The 17,765-nt window shown below is 40.1% G+C and overlaps 1 protein-coding gene across 1 annotated transcript in view; it reads right to left on the bottom strand.

The window, feature by feature from the left end:
- Positions 1-522: 522 nt before the first annotated feature.
- The window catches only part of opn5 (opsin 5), a 33,206-nt gene continuing 15,963 nt past the window's right edge, over positions 523-17,765 (bottom strand). Inside the window, exons 2-6 of the mRNA XM_061092078.1 lie at positions 12,169-12,288; positions 4,563-4,733; positions 3,219-3,553; positions 2,867-3,111; positions 523-589 (exon numbers count right to left, since the gene is read on the bottom strand). Of these exons, the coding sequence (XP_060948061.1) occupies positions 523-589; positions 2,867-3,111; positions 3,219-3,553; positions 4,563-4,733; positions 12,169-12,288 (938 nt within the window). The remainder of the gene's footprint in view (positions 590-2,866; positions 3,112-3,218; positions 3,554-4,562; positions 4,734-12,168; positions 12,289-17,765) is intronic.

Genomic DNA, 17,765 nt, shown 5'->3' with positions numbered 1-17,765 from the left:
TTAATTTGCACTGCCACTTCAAAAACTTGAAAAAGGTTTAAATTACACTTTTAAAGCATACGTATATACATGTATATACTCTCTTTGTAAGGTTTGGATTCACAAAAAAACGTTACATCTCCAAATGTGACATGACTAGTTGGAAAGTTCTCAATTTCAAAAACCTGAGTCAAGCCGTATTGTGAGAACAACACTAGCAAGTCAGCCAATAGTACTTAATGTCAAAGAGTTCGCACAACATTTTACTTGTATGTTGTTATGTCTGAACACTACAACACAGCTCCACACATGAAGGAGAACCTTGTGGGGAAGATGTGTTTCCAAGTAGGAGGAGCTGGGGAAGTGTGGTAAGCAAATGTAAATCCATCTTAGGCAAAAAAACAAGCAGCAAGACTGAGGGTGAACAGTTGATGAGGTCAGGCAGCGCGTGACTGGGTAAGTGCAGGACACAGAGGTCAGGGAACAAGGCAAACTTTCCAAAGTAGATGAGGTAAGGAGGTCCCACAGTCTAAAGCATCTGTCTCACATCTCAATGTTAGCTTCTTTGGCTGGTGCTTTGTCCTTTAATGAGCCAGAGATGGTGCAGAACCTGCGGGGAACATGAAAACAGCAGAGAACAGGCGCATCAGATGGAAACGCTCCGCCAACTAAGCTGTTCAATTGAGATTCAATTTATTTCAGTGTAATTTAGAACTTGTTATATAACACTTAAAATAGTATGGTCAAAACACTACAATATAATCTGTTTGTGTGGAAGGTTCTTGAGTCTGCACATATGATGGAGTTAGCTGCAGAGTTGGGACAGTCAATGTCAAATGCCCTTGAAGATGAGATTGGTTTTTGGCTTTTAATCAAAAGCTGGGATTGATGTTTCAGTTGAGCTCAGTATCGTCCACATTCATCCAGCACATCTGGCTGTATCTGCTGCTTGTCAACGTCTTAAGGCTCTTATATACTACTACGTGTCCGTTTCTCGGAGAGGTCTCAGCGGGGGGCAAAGAGTCTTTTTGATTTTTACTTCTCCGTCAGTCTACGTCGGAAAAAATTCACCGCCAAACCCATAGGTGGCGCAACGGAAGACGAGCTCAGAGAAGCCTACCCCATTTGGGAAGAAGAAGTCCACGTGTCTCTGTTTACATGTTAGCTTGCGTCCCACACACTGAACCATGGCAACTAACAGAACTAAATAAAGTGACACCCAGCGGGTCAAAATGCTGATGTAATCGTTTCTTAGCGCAGCGGTTCCCCGGTCTTGTTTCCGAACTGTGTTGCTGATTCCACAGCTTGAATCTGCTTGAGGCTACATGTAGCTAGAAGCTACACGGACCTAGCTCCCCCCAGCTTCCACACACAGTCAGCAGGGACTCCCGACACTAACTACTACTATCCAGTGTTTGCTTCTAACCTGACGGTATTATAGAAACAGTGTCATGATAGAAGTGGAATTAAAGTCGTGACGGCGGGTTCTTGCACTGTTACCACCGCAGTTAGCATGGTGGCTAGCCTAGCCCGCTAGCCTAGCCTGCTAGCGCCGTTTTGAAAGCTCGTTATAACCGTATGTGACCGTGCACACATGCCCTCAGTGCTCTAACGAGCCACCGTCAGCCGGACAACTCCGCTGGCTTAACACACACGTCACATTAATCGTAGAATCATAGTTGTGTTCGTGTTTGTTGCTACAAGTCAGGAAGTTTGAGGTCCGGAAATACGGAAATGACGTCATACGGAAATGATGTCGTTCGCGGACCAATCAGAGCCAAGAGCGGTCCGTCGGGTCTCCAACATGAAGACGGATAGTTAGAAAAATCAGACGTGTACGAAAAGCTGTCCGAAGCCCTCGGAGAGGGCGTTTCACGACGGATAGGGCGGTCTTATCTGTCCGTAATAGAAAAAACGGAGAGGCATAAATTGGCCTTTACTTCTACAAGCCACGACTACCTTTACCTTCATCTTTCAACCGCAGCTAAAGCTTTGGTTTAAGCAGCAAAGGCTGTCCCTGTTATTCAAATTCCTTTGTTTTAAAATAAATATATTTGAGACCCTGGAGATTGGCAATTTAATCCTGGCACTGATTAATCCCCAAAAGTCATTTTTGCCACGAATTAAATGTATAAAAATGTCATGTAGGACAGATGTGACAGAATGTGGGAGTCACACAATACTAATTGATCAGGTAAAGTGGCCTTCTGTAGAATAACCTTGGATAAACAACGTTATCCTGCAAGCCAACTACTGGCAGCAACAGTGGGGGTCCATAGTTTTCCTCAACAGCGGATTCAAGTGGTGCAAGATGACATAACTGTCATCTTTCTTACATGTGTGTGACAAATGAAATCCTGGCTGCAGTGAATAAAAAGCTGTACGTAAAGTCGGAATCTGTTTTTCTTTTGAGACCCTTTTTGGTTCAGTGTAGTTTCAAGATGGAAATACTCAGTTTGCTGCTTATTTTGATTAAGATAAGTATTGTAATCATATAGAAGCCACATGGGCAGGCAAATGATAGATAGATGGATGGATGGATGGATGGATGGATGGATGGGTGATGGATGGATGGATGATGGATGGATGGATGGATGGATGGATGGATGGATGGATGGATGGATGGATGGATAGGAACTGTTGAACAGTTGATTTGCATTAGATGGAATCTTTTATCTTAATCTTATCTTTAATCTTTTATCATGGGATAATTTGTTGAAAAAGTTTATACAATACCGATTTGGTGAAAAATGCTGATAGCTACACTGCTGTGAATAAACCGGTGAAGGAGAAGCATTAACATAACTCCAGTGCTCTGCCTGATCTATCAATGTGCTTCAGCTATAATTAATCATCAGTAAAGATGAACAATTACAATCCTCTTTACCTTGACTTTCTAAAATGCGTGCGTTTCTTCAGGGCCATAAAACAGGAGGATCTTGCGCAGGAGTTTTTCAGGTCCACAACCTGGTAGATGATGGGATTGTACATGGCGGAGGACTTGGCCAGCAAGGTGGGAATGACAGACACCGGGATGGGCACTGAGTCTGGGTCACCAAACGCAGACACCACAGACACGATTGCATAAGGAATCCAGGCTATCAAGAAGCCTGCACAGATCAGCATTGCCACCTGGAAGAGAATACAAAGCAGTACTCATGTCACAAAGTTGACCTTAACATGATTCCTGGACAAGCAGTACTTTCTTCCCCTCTCCTCCCCTCCTGCCTCTCACCCACCTTTGTAAGTTTCATTTCAAGGTTGTGACTGTTGTTGATCCGGGCATCAAATTGCGACATCTCCTTTGCAGAAGACTTGACTTTGAAGATGATCATGACATAGGAGAAGACAATTATGACAGTGGGGAGGATGAGGCAGAAGATGAGGATGGTGATGACGAAGATCTGGCCGGACACAGAGGCCTGTGCCAGCCACCAGTCCAGCGTGCAGGACGTCCCGAAGGGCTCAGGGGCGTAGTTTCCCCAGCCGATCAGGGGCATGGTGGCCCAAAACATTGCATACGCCCACACAAATGCCAGGCATAGGAAGATGTGGTGACGTTTGAGCCATGTGCCTTAGAGGGAAAGAAAAGAGGGAAATGGTGATGTACTAGTGATGAGATAGGTAATAAAAAACACATCTAAACAGAAAAGTAACCTTAATTGTCTCACTCCAACCTTATTTTTCTCAAACCTTTTCTTTTCTATCTTTAATCCTGACTCTCAGAGCAGGTTTTTGACTTCTGCCCTCTCACTGTCGTGACAATTAGCCAAAACTTAATAACCCTTACATCAATTCTTGACAACAGAAGGCATAGTTAAAGCTTCCATCAGAAGTGGCTAAGCTAGCTGATGTTGGCATTTGTGACGGTCCCTGAATGCACCTCGTCGCAAGATATCAGAGGACTTTAAGGCTTAAAACTTGGTGTTAATTATGCTGTTTCAACTCGAATTTGATCCTCAAAAAAAAATTTCATAATAGTACAAAAACAGTGAAATATGTACAGGCAACAGGTGCCATTAGTAAGACAGAGAAACTCAGAAGGAGAAGAAGGTAAAACCAGGTAGCTCAAAAGCTCTGCTGACTAAAACAGCCCCATGAAGTGATTTGAAAGTCAAGTAGTGGGAGGACAAGCAGATTCTTTGTATCAGCTGCACAGATTTTTCTGTTGTTTTATTACGTCTGAAGACGTGGTCACCAGTTACTTCAATTGTATTGGATTCTGCTGCAATGCTGTTAACCCCTGCAACTCCAGAAGTGTTTTGTGGACTCACTTCTGGGATTTAGTAGAACAGGAGATTTGCAGCACTGAATCTTTAGAAATTATGAGATGTAATCATGTCGACATGGAGCAGAGTTTCCGATGACATCTGGAACTGAGCAAAGGGAGGAACTATCTAGTGGTGTTCCTATTAAAGGGCTCAGTGACTGTATATGCAAATCAGGACAAAACATTTCTAACACGTTAGATAGTTATTTATATTTATTCTAATTCAAAAGCCAACCCATACAAATTTGGGCATTCCTCCGGTCTACATGGAACTTCATTGTTTGAGATTCTTGTAAAGGAGATACTGACATACCGTAACTGAGATGGCAGATTTTGAGATACCGGTCGAGGCTGACCATGGTCATCGTGATGAGGCTCCCAACACCAAAGAAGAAACCTGCCCAGCCGTAGAATTGACAGCCTTCCCAGCCAAACAACCAGCGATGGGAGAAACTAGACACAATGAAAAAGGGCTTTCCCGTCACTGCAGGGACACAGAAGGAGAAGGAAGGAGATGAGGAGGAGGGAGGGAGTAAATGGAAATGGGTGTGTGATAGAATTAGGAGGGAAGATGAAGAGGAGAATGGAAGAGATGGGTAGAATGGTAGAGTGGGGTTTAGGACAGGAGAGGAAATGGTAAACAAAGAAGACAGGGGTTAAAATACACATTAGTTTGACAAGAACCACTCTCACATTCACACACATTAATTATTAAGTAGAAACTACAACAAATCAACTTTTACTCTTCCATGGGCAACAATTATTAAAATGAAATTATTTTCCTCACCTCTCACCATCTGCATTGCCTCAATCTCTCCACCATGTATTACAAATATAATCAGTGTTTTGTATTTGAACTATGTGGAGGCCTTTGGTAAACAGTAAGTGTTACATCTGAATGATGTTTGTAATAATGCGACATCCATCTACTGTCAACTACAAGGTTCATATAGTCCAAATTCAGAATGGTGACAAATAAATGAAACCAGATTATAAATGAGGAGAAGCAGATTTTCAGGCATTCTTGTCGAGAACAAATTAAACAGTTCACTGACAAAACACAAACTGTATAATGCTGATCGAATCAGACTTTCAAACATAAAAATGGAACAGCAGTCATTCCAACTTTCCTCTCATGTGCAGTGGAAACATTTCACAAGTTAACGCATTAATAGGTGAAGCATTAATAATTATGTCAGCAGTGAAACTCAAGATCTTAGGTGTCAACACACTGTAAATGAGATGCTGCTCATAATTCAGGGACACACTTCTATTTCATATGAAATTAAAAAGTTAAATCCTGCTCTTCATTTTGGTTTTGACGAAATATTATTTAAACTGTTTTAATAGAGTAAGTATCAGTACATGTCTGGTTACACAAAATGATAAAAAATTACTAAATAAATAAATAAGGAAATCTTTTCAATACCATTTGCCTGTTTGATATGTGCTACTCAGTGTAATTATTCAAAGTATAAACACTGCATCAAAACCTTTACATTCATCTACATTAATACAGTGGTGCAAGCTTGAGTTTTTTACCCAGTCTGTTGAGCTGAGATCAATTTTACCTCGCTTGCCCAACCGTGAGAAGAGAACTGCGACAGGCAGAAAAAACCCTGGTCAGTATTTTGTATTGCTAATGACAAAAGCCTCTTTCTCTTATTTCAGATTGGAAAGATAAAAAGTATGAATACATGTGACAGCTCTTGGGACAACAGCCCAGAGGAGAGAAACAGCAGAGAGAGGAAGGACTGTTGATAAGCACGCAAAGCTGTGGTAGCAGTTGTGGTCCGCTCTTCCTTCCTGAAAATAGGCCTCCGCTTCTTGACTCACTTGTTCACAGACCAACCCGTCAACTGATTCTGTTGCCTTTTATTTGTCTGATTGTTTTTAACAAAACATTTGTAGTCCAACTTGAGTTCAAAGACTGCAACAATAATGAGATATAGTCAAAATACATCCAACGTAATTACTTTGAATGTATTTTGTAAAGGAAGGGATGGAACTGAGTCAGATTTTGCGAATTGTTTTTGTGAGCTAGCCGCTCCCGTTTCAAGATTTCCATGTATTATTAATACTTAATATTAGACAAAGGTAACCCAAGTAAATGATGGTTCAATTTATTGAAGGTAAAAATCCCTCCATCGACTGTGAAAGCTATAATCGGAAAACAGAGAAAGCTCATGGAAAACTTGAAACGGGAGCGGCTGGTTAACCAAAACTTCTCCAAGAGGGATTCAACGATTCGCAAAATGGGACTCAGTTCCAGCCCTTCATTCTATCATACCTGATCATCTGATCAAAATACATTCACAGTAATTGCTTAAATGTAATTACTTCAATAATTACTTCATACAAATATTAAATCAGAAATACAAACACTACATACTCACTGAATGATCCAATTTGTTTAGCAGATAACACTAATACCTGGCTCTTATCATCTTTCTGGAGAGCAAGACAGGCCAACAGCCATGTGGCCAGCCAAGAGCAGCAAAAAGAGATAAACATCTAAATCCTCTGGAGGCAAGATTGCATGAGACACAATGAGCCAAATGGTTTCTTGGAATCGCTGAAAACCCAGTGTGGTGTGTACTAATGATTGCTCACATGTTCGGAGGTTTAACCAAGTTTACACATTCTGAGTCACAACAATAACAGCACAGAAACTTTCAGCCCCTGTGCTCAGGCAACTGTTTGGTTTGTCCTGAGGCCTTTCCCGCTTGGTAACAGCGATCATTGTTGTCATTAGTCTCCGAACTCCTGTTGATGACATAATTACATAAATGGAGAATTTGAGTTCCTTCGAAGTTCGGACTCATTCCCTGTCACTTCCATCAACTTTATTTGATAGTGGTGAACTTCATGTAGCTGCTGCTTTTGTAAACTCAGCCATGCTGTTAGACATCAGAGAAGCTACTTCTGTAAACATCTTTAAAAGAAAACTGAAAACTTTTCTCTTTTCTTCAGTTTTTAATAGATCTTGCAATGCCCCTCACTCCTGTGCTTTTAACATTTTCATAACTTTCTTTCTTCTTTAAAAAAACAAACAAACAAAGAAGTGATGAAGAATCAACAAATTTATCAGCAGATGTATCATTTCAATTTTAAGAACTTCTTCAAATACCTGAGGCTACTACAAGCACTGACTGATGCTGAAAGCAGCATGGAATTTGCAGTACACCAACATACCTTACGTACAGCTTTTTATTCACTGCAGTCAAGGTAGAGAAATGCTGAGAACCAGCACTGTCACATAACTGTTGCCTTGTCCTTGACACACAGCCCGTGCTGTGAAAAGCTATTCCCCTCTCCAAACGGATTTGAAACAGGAAAATGTTTCAGATCATCAAACTCCTTTTAATATCAGACAAAAATAACCCAAGTAATTGATTATTCAATTTATTGAAGGTAAACATCTCTCCACCGACTGTCAGAGATATTACCTGAAAACGGAGAAACATGTGGAAAACTTGAAATGCTAGTGGCTTGCTGACCGAAACTCCCCCAAGAGGGATTCTCCTTGGAGGTTTCAAAAGAACCCAGAGAAACACCCGAAGAACTGCAGGCCTCACTTGCCTCAGTTAAGGTAGGAGAGAGTTGCTGAGCAAACCACTGTTGATCAAAAACAACTAAAAGGATAATCTCACAGGATCGTCTCATGTCTCACATACATTTTTGGAGTGATATTTTGTGGACTGATGAGTCACAATTACTTTTTTGGAAGACATGCCTCATTTAGAACACACTTATGATCGTACTTTTATTCTTGTCTTTAATAATATTTTAAACTGAATTGTTTTTTTTATTGTTCTATTCTATTACATATTGTTCTGTACTGTAATCTTGAAGCCAGCTGGCACATGAATTGACTTTATTAACAGTGTCTTATTTCACAGAGTGGCGGTAGTGGGATTGTCTGTGTCTGCTTTGATGCTTCAGGACCTTGAAAACTTGCCATCATCGATAGAATCCTGAGTTCTACTCTGCTGCATCTCCTACCTCTTAACATGCAGGTGAATGCTCTTCCGTCAAGTCGTGATCTTAAGCTCAAAGTGCGTTTGAGTTATATGCAGCAGGTCTATAATCGGAAGCACACAAGCAAGCATTCATCTGAATAGTCATCTCGAAAGTCTTAAATCTAATTGCATTGCTGTGGCTAGTCCTTACGTTAAATTAACATAGTACTGCAAAGAATAGTGGGCAGACACTCCACAGTAATGTTAAAGACTTGTTAGCAAAAATGGCAAAAGCTTAATTGCAATTATTAGCATCAAGTCTGCGAAAACTAGCTACTAGGTTTTTTTGGGGGGGGTGGGGGGGGGCAATTACTTTTTAAATGGGTGATTTGGGAACTCTCAGAAGCTGCTAGATCTGAGAATTCATGCTGGTCGATGCAGCGAGAGCAGGCATAATCAGCTTCTCATGCTTTTGCAATCACACGTTAAATCTTTTTGCCTGCTGGTGGCAAGAAGAGACATTTCTTTCACTTCTTATTGAAAAACCCTTTCAATCCAAAAGTAGGATTGTTATGAATCATCTTGGGGCCATCACTATTCATAGTGGGTTTCATTAAAAGGAGCTCACAGTTTTGAAGATTCATCTTGTCAAGGAAAAAAGTGGAAGTGATGACCTGGTGGTTTTGTTTACATGAGGTGGTCACAACCTGAGACCTGTAAATGTCCACCCTGGATTTTATGGTTATCTGGACAATGGATGTCAAAATTATTTGCTCCAAACCACAGTGTTAGACAGAGAATCCTTTATCTGGAGAGTGCCTGTTCTGGATTGTGTAAGAACAGGACAAGGTTTATTGTCAGCTATGACAATCTTAATTTCATCGAATCAAATTAATGTTTTTGTTTTGAATTGGCAACATGATTTGAAATATTATTATCCAGTTTTAGACAGCTTATGACACTGCTTTCGTTTAGTACATTATGGTTTTCATGATGATCAGAGAGAGCACTCTGTTTCCTGTTGAACACTAATAAAAGGCTTTATGAGAGAACAGGTCAACCAGAGGAGGATTAGTGAGGATTATAACACTGAGGATAACAAGTATTATGCAAGGTAAAAAAAAAGGTACTGGTTTTAATTACGCAATTTCTATGAAATTAAGCATATTTTTTCAAATTTTTCAAATTTTTCAACTTTTCCATCCTGACATGAGCAACAGAGGTTTCTTTTAGTGGTTGAGCATCTTCAGTTAAAGAATTACAGAATTTGCACCTTCATACAGAGCAACACAGCAGCATAATTACCAATGGTAACAGTATAATGGCTTCAGGCTGATTCATTCTGTTCCGTTCTCGCTAAAACATACAGAATGGACGATGTAAGCACTTGTCTTTTATAACATAATTTGTGACTCCATTTAACTCAGTCTTCAGAGTAAATTCACCCTTAACTAGCTCTCATTAATCTTGGTCTGTCTCCCACACAAAACATTGCCCCGAGCAACATGAATTACTAACAACAATTCTATTGTTACAAAGGGCACTTTGCAAATCGTTCTATTTAAGAAGATCTGAAACCACTTCTGCCAAGATAAGTGTGTACATATGGAATAGCTACATTTATATAAATGTTGGTACATGTAATTTAAAGATTTAAATGAGAGGAAAGATGGGTCTGAGATGAGGTATAATAGCAAACTGAACCAATTTACATAATTGAGAATTATTATTGAAAGGAAGACATTGTAGGGCGAGTTGGAATTTATAATTTAATAGCTGTAGAGCTTACATAAATAATACATTTGAATCCTTTCAAACTATGGACAGAATGAGGAAGATGATGTTGCAGAAGAAATCTATAGCTATTAATGAAAATGTCCTTTAAAACAGCACAGCTGGATTCAGACAAATTTAGGACATGCTTGTTTAACGGGTGAACGGGTCCATTTTGGAATACAACTCTTATTCAGCATATTCTGAGGACATCAACCACATCACAAGGCATGAGAAGAGAGCCTACTTGTTCAATCATTTATTGTGAGCCAGGTCAAGTGCTTAAGTAGCTCCAGGGGAAACACATGGTCTGATAGCCCCGCTAACCATAGCTTTGTTTGCACAGATCAGGTCAGCATCCCACACTAAGGTGCACCAACACCAGAATACACACAGACCAGACGTTTACATACAATCTTGAAACATCTCCTCTCTGAGTCTCTTAATTATTGGAAAAAGAGGAAAATAACAGAATGAACAATTGTCTCTTCACTTTCACTACTAATACATATGTTTTACCCACTGGAAGGTAGCAGGATTCATGCTAAATGGGCATGACACAGGCCGTCGCAGATCATCACAATTGCACTGAAATCAATTTGAATTTGTGTATTTTATCTCATTCGATCTGCCCTCTGCTGAGTTTTACACTTCTATAGAGAGATTTAATCATTTGCTAAGAGTACATCCAAAACTGATGGCAAAGTCAACATCCTTAATAAATAAAGTATTTTCTACACTTTATTACTCGCTGAGTTGTTGTGATGATGCGATTATGTTTAATGACCTATCAGCAACAACCAATGAATTATCGCCTCTATACATGCGTCACGCTAGCCTACACACTTGTCTTTCAAAATAACACAGTGTGATACCTGAAGAGAATGGAGTATTCTCCATGACAACAGATGACCTTTACCTGTAAAATCTGTTCCTTTTTAGTAGCTGTAGGAAAATGTTGTTAAGTTTGGTTCCATAATGTGACAGTATTCAGTGGGGACAGAGGACAACCTCGAATTCAAAATGTCAAAGCTTTCTTTAGGGTAGAAGTGTTAATTAACAAGTGATTCATGTCAGAAACACGTCAGTTTGCAAAAATTATTAATGGAGAAAGAACGTGTTTGAAATACACAAGGACAACATTTTGAGATGCAGTGCTAAACAATGAATACAATTAGTGAAATAGAAAAACAACACAAGAGTTAATGAAAAAGCTGTCAATAGCCCGTTTTTATCAAGACTGGAAACAGCCCAGGGAAAGAAAATCATTTAATTCCTCTAACAGCCTCTGCCTATGGTAACATGTGAATGAATAATGAAAATGCAACCCTTACTTGTAAACTTATATGTGAAGAATAATTAAACAAGGAAGATTAATTAAATGAGATGTACGGAAGATGTGAATTCACTTCTCAACAGTATTGACTTGACCAAACCAGTTTCGCTGATTGCTTAGTAACAAGAGGAACTTTCCCACTGCCCTCAGTAGCAGTTCAAATCACAAGACATACCACAAGCACAGAATGATTTCACTTTTCCAAAGATCCAACCAGACTATCTAGTTACCATCACATCTGTTTTATTAATAACATACATATAAAAAGCCTGTAGAAAATAATTAATGCATTCATAATCCATCCAGATCAATCTGGTTTAATCAAAGAACACGTGTACATCCACATTCCAAACTAAATCTAAATTTAAAGGGAGATAGGGGGAGATGTGATAAAGCAGATGTATGGATGGTTTGTCTTTCGCAAAAGTTAATCACATTTAAATTATTGACAGTCATTGTTCTCCTCAACAGAAACAAGGCATACGATCATACAGAACATACACCAAGCTGTTGTATTATTAACTAATAGATCATCACTTCCACCTTTGAATGATCTGTGAAGCTGACAAATGTCATAATACATCTGAGTGACCAAGCAAAATGACGAGAAGCATAAAGACAACAAAAAAATGGAATGTCCATAAATGTGATAAATCCATGTTTTTGTGGTAATTTCTGCAAAGTAATTTTAGCTAGGTGGTGAGGAAAAGTATCCTTTATGGTGTTTTGCAGTTGCCAAAAAGCTACAAATCCATTCATAAAAACACTCCTGTACTGATTGTCTTTATACAATTTAAATCACATTGTGCAAATAATGCTGGGTTGTGCTTATTATTGATTTACAGTACCTGAAATGCCAAAGTCGAAAATGGCTAGATTAACGGTCATGAGCTCAGGAGGCCTTAACTTGGTCTTGCGTTTGATTGTCATGTAAATGACGTAGCCATTCCCTGTTGCAGACATTATTCCTGCAAGAGAGAAAGAGAGAGAGAAGTTTGATGAAATACATTACACACATTACAATACATACATTTACACATCTGAGACATTGCTTGCTTATCGCCTCTATTGTTCGGCATTATGTAGAAGAACAGACAGAAGATTTCTGTATTTATAAATAGGACAAGTAACAATGTCTTTGTCTTTCATAATGTGCCTCTGAAACCGTTTGACCAATGTATCTCTTGCAACCTTAAAAACGGGCCTGGATGATGACTAGCAGCTAGTTACCAAGGCTAGTACGATAAACTGTATGAAAATGTGGTGTAACTAGGCTGTTTCTGGTCTGTCAATGCAATGATGGGCCGGTGACGTTTGTTTGTGTCTCTTAAAGACCTCATCAGATTATCTCAGATGTCGAGTCATGTTCACAGCAGTGCCTTTTGGAGATGGAACCAACTTGTTTTATATACATAGGGAGTGCCAGTGGTTTCACAGGCGATGAATCACAGATGTTTTTCTCTGCATGGTTGGTAGATTTTCTGAACCTTCAGCTGAAATTTTTCCACTATTGTAACTGCGCTGAGATTCTTGCTACTGAGCTCTCAAGGAAACCAAGCCGTTCCTATGTGGGGGGTGGATGAATTCAAGAGATCCTTCCGCCTTTATTCAGACAGAAATGGACCTCTGTGGGGTTCACCTCGGACAGTGGGTGTATTGATGTAATTTTACAACACTCAACAGACACAAAGGCAAAAAAAATAATACAAATATATCAGGATTAAAAATTAGGAGCCACCATCATTGAAGACACCGACAATGACATCAAGAGAATTTGTGGTGGTACAAGAGGACGATGGTGTCGATGTGCTGTAAACAAAAACACATGATCCCAGGAGCAGAGTTAACGTGTTACATCCTGCCTTTGCCTGCTGCTCCACCCCTGGTCTGAATCCTTCAGATGACTGTTGTTTTTATCCTGCTGCTTTGTTCTTGTGCATAAGGCGACCTCTGGAGAAAGTCTTGACCCGTGTCATATCTGAAAACAGATTGAATAAGATAGCAAAAAACTATCCCATTGACTCTCGCTGCTTCCTCCCAGTCCTTTTTCATGATGCTGGCAAAAGGAGAAAGCTTTACTGAAACCTTCCAAACCTAAAATGTAGGCCTAGGCCACAAGTCTTCTTCTCAGAGGTCGAGTAAAAGACTGTTTGTGTTCACCAAATACTCTTCTGGGGTCTCATTTATAACCGTTGCGTACGCACAAAACGGGCCTGAAACGTGCGTACGCCACCTCTCACGCCAACGTTGGGATTTATAAAAACAAACTTGACGGGAAAATGTGCGTATTTCTACGCAAACTTAGATCCATGCTTACGACCGTTTTGGAGACGGGAAAACAGCGACACAGACGTGAGGTGGTGAACTGCAGCAGATTATTGATCCAATTCATAATTTACATTGAAACTAGCAGCTTAGTTTTGCTCGCGTGACGTATCTGCTCCACACAAGCCTTTTGATTTAAAAAATATAAAACAACTTAAAGCAAATTAGGTTCAGATTGGATTTAACAGCCGAGTTACGGAGCCGAGTCATTAATAGGATTTAATAATGTCTTCTAACACTGTGCGTGTATCATCAGATCGCTGCACGGGACTGTGCCGCACAGAGCACCCAGTGCACAGAGCACAGAGCGCACTGGAGATTACTTATAAGAAATTAAGAAACTTTCCAAATAATATCCCAGAGGAGGTGAGGATCCACTGATGTGAGGGAATCGGTCCGATGCTCTAAATAAATAAATACTGCTGTGACACCGGTGCGGGGTTCTGCTCGATGTGTGCATGTGAATGGAAGGACGAGGAGGAAGCGAGGGTTCAGCGATTTCTGATCTCACACAGTGTGTTATCCACAGCAGCAGCGGCAGAGTATCAGTGTATTTTCTTTATTAGTGACATCACTGCTGTCCCATAAAGTAGGTCTTCACCTCCACCTCCCTAACAAACACCTCGCTGTCAGTGTCAGAAAGTTTCACTTCCTCTTCACATCGCTTGATGCGGTGACTCCGTCAGGACTCACGGTGGAAACTCATTGGTCAGCAGAATAATTTAATATTCACGCCGTGCTTTGCATTGACCATTTATGGTGGAAAGTGGGCGTGTGGAGGGCGGATTTGGAGGCAGATCCACGTACGAACGTTTCCAGGTGAACTGTGATTTATAAAGCGAACATTGCGTTCAGGTGAGCGTGCGCATGGTTTTATAAATCGGAATTATATTTGGCATACGCCATTTCCGGCTTTTGTACGTACGTACTCTTTCAATATGAATCCTATGCACTCTTTTATAAATGAGACCCCAGATCTGGAAGGAGACAGCTGCCAGCATCAACTGATCTCTCTCACTGCGTGCAGGATTACAAAACAGGGGACGAAACAGGTCACGTTTTTCCTCCATATGAGTCGGCTTCACTGTTTTCCTGCTGCCCTGAATAAACCAGCTAGTCGTGACCACCTGAGTAGCAAGGCAAAAAGCCCTGATGTAACTCACACACACACGCATGCATGCACTCTATGAGATTATAGATGCTTGTGCTTACGTATGGTTGCTTGTCGTTGGATAAGGGTTGTTTGATAATTGAAAGTTATTATAGGAATATTGTTGCGGTTGATAAATTCTGTTCCTTAATCAGTGACGATTTTATGATGATTTCTGTATTCGCCCTGTGTGACAACTGGATTGTTACATTACTGATATTTCCCCAAATATTGATACTTCTAGTTGATTACCAAGAGACTGTAACAACAGTTTTGTTATTGGTCCTTTTACCAAAGTGGTGCCTCCTATTTAGTAATACAGATTTAAAAATGATAATATAAATAACCAGCCCTGATAATTATTAATAATAGTAAATATGTTAATAACCAAACCTGCTTCTACAGGTGCTACAGAGCTTTGTAAGTGTATGTACCTATAGTTCTCTCTCAGTAGTTTGAATCTCCTTCCTGTTTTCTCTTTAAGAACTAGGACTATTTTATTAAACTCTCGAAAGCGCTTTACAGTACAGTTTTGCCATCTACCCCATCACTCACAAACTCATACAGTTTATCTACTTGCAGCACTTGTCTATCATACATCACTCATATGCTTCCAGCACAGCAGTCAGGGTTTTCAATTTCAGCATCTTGCTGCTTGCTTTGGCATACAGGACAGGGGAGACAGGAATCTAACTGTCGACCTTCTGATTCAGGATTCTGGAATCTGGTCGACCCGCTCTCCCCCCTGAGCCACAGCTCCGCCCAGGGTCAGGGTGGATAATCCTGGATACACTAGCAAGAGCAGGCTACGCTTTGAAGATAAACATCCAATGCGAAATCCCCAAAACAAATTGAACATGCCCTGACTGACAACTGACTCACAGACTTCTGGATATCATCTCGGCTTCAGGGGTGTATGTCTCCCCATCTTAGCAAACAATCAGGGATTCTTAATAATCACAATAAATCCTATACAAATAATTAAAAACCACATGTCGTTCTACTGGACTTTTTGTACTTCTGTCTGTCTCCTTCCACACAACAATCATCCTGAACATGAGCTTGTTTTTTATCAGCCACAACGCTGACTCTCTTGCGAAAGCACAACTGTAGCTCGGGCTTGTGCAACAGAATTGTTGCTCAGATCTGCTCCAAAGATCTCAATGACAATGGCAATTAGCTCCAAAGCCTGAGGCTCGCAATTTGTAGCCATGGAAATCTTCCCCATCACTGTGCCTCTCAGTGCATCTTGTTATAGGGCATTAAGGCAGAGACTAAATTACACAATTAACACATGAAAGATAAATAACCAGTGACACCTCTCGTGTTGAATCTATAAGTGGATGTTTCTCTTGTCTCCATTATCTCCATTTAGTAAGCAACTGCAGTGATTGTGATGAATTTACTTTGTTCTCTCTTTGTGTGTGTGTGTGTGTGTGTGTGTGTGTGTGTGTGTGTGTGTGTGTGTGTGTGTGTGTATCAATATGTTGACATGTATGTCTTCACAATAACAAGTGTGACTCAGTGTCCAAAAATGTACGACTTTATATAAGTCAGTGTGAAATTTTAAACAACAATCTCCTCCATTGAACGGTAAAGTTTTATTGTAGGTCAATTCTTTGCAAACAATCCCACAATGCATTGTGTCACCTTAGTTACCTCAGACAAGACACACAGCTGTGCACAACTTCACCCTGCCTTAAATTTCAAGGATTAATTTCAGACACAGGCCAGTTATTGCGTTTAAAAGGCCACGTGAGTCTTCCTCTATTCACTGTTGTTTGAGGCTGTGAGGAGTTGTCGAGCTTGACTGACAGCTCACATGAAATTACATCTTTATATGAGAGGCAGCAGAAAACAATGAAAACTAATGTGGAAAACATTGTGGAAATGTGGCGCTTGTCTTTTTTTATGTACTAATCTGAGGAATGAATCAGCCTCCTTTTGCCCTTTGGTTGATTTACTTTTAAATGATCTTCCGTTCAGCCACAACAGAAAAAAGATTACAAATTTATATTTCCTAGAAATCCTTTCCACTGGTTTTTTAAAGAAATAGTGTGATCAAAAACAGAGGGGCACTCCTGATAATAACAACAACAAAACACTCATTCATACGATGGTGTTGTCGTGCCATGCCACAGATAAGGATTTAACACATTTTGAAAAGGAAGTGTGCGCAAGAGAAGCATGTGTAGTAAGGCAAGAAAGGTCTCTAAAGATAATAAATAATAAGTGTGTGTGACGTCTGAAATATCTCCACTATGTTACAATCTAAATAATTTTGTATTATTGTCGGAATGTAGTGGTGAAAAAGGGGCAGGGATGTTTGATCTTTTTCAAATGCAAATAAACCTGGATAATCAGCTGCTTTTCGTGCGTTGTTTACAGACCCACCATGAATGCAACATGACAAGTAAAACCTTGAGGGTAAACAATTCACATCAGGCATTCGATAACCACTGGCAGCAACATATTCATGCCATGAAAACTGGATTGCAATGTGAAAAAAGGACATTTCCAGCACACAAGAGACTATAGGCTATAATGAGGGAGAGAAATAAGAGTGGAGAAGAATAACAGATTTCCAACGATATCGACCCCATTCTACATCCACTCTGTTATTAATGACAAACAGGAGCAACCATATAATGGCCTGACATAACAGCTTCACGGACTCTCATGGTCGGTTGTGTAAAAACTGTTACATTTACTGAGCTCAACAATGAGACCAGAATGCAGCAACCTGGCAAGATCAACATATACGATTTGAACTTCATTGTGATCTGCCAGTTCTTTCAGTACATCGAGTACATTATTTCTAATGTGAAATGACAAAGTGAGCCTGACAGGGTTTTATACATCTTTAAACAATTTTGAAAAACTGTGAAAGATTGTACTTACACTGTACAGCTTTACACTGTTTATCGTGTGTAACTCGCATGATTGTGCAACCATGCGAGCGAGTGCATG

The sequence above is a fragment of the Limanda limanda genome, chromosome 18 (genome assembly GCF_963576545.1).
Source record: "Limanda limanda chromosome 18, fLimLim1.1, whole genome shotgun sequence".
NCBI classification, from domain to species: Eukaryota; Metazoa; Chordata; class Actinopteri; order Pleuronectiformes; family Pleuronectidae; genus Limanda; species Limanda limanda.
Note: the sequence above shows the minus strand (reverse complement) of the source record. Positions and strands in the feature narration are given on the sequence as shown.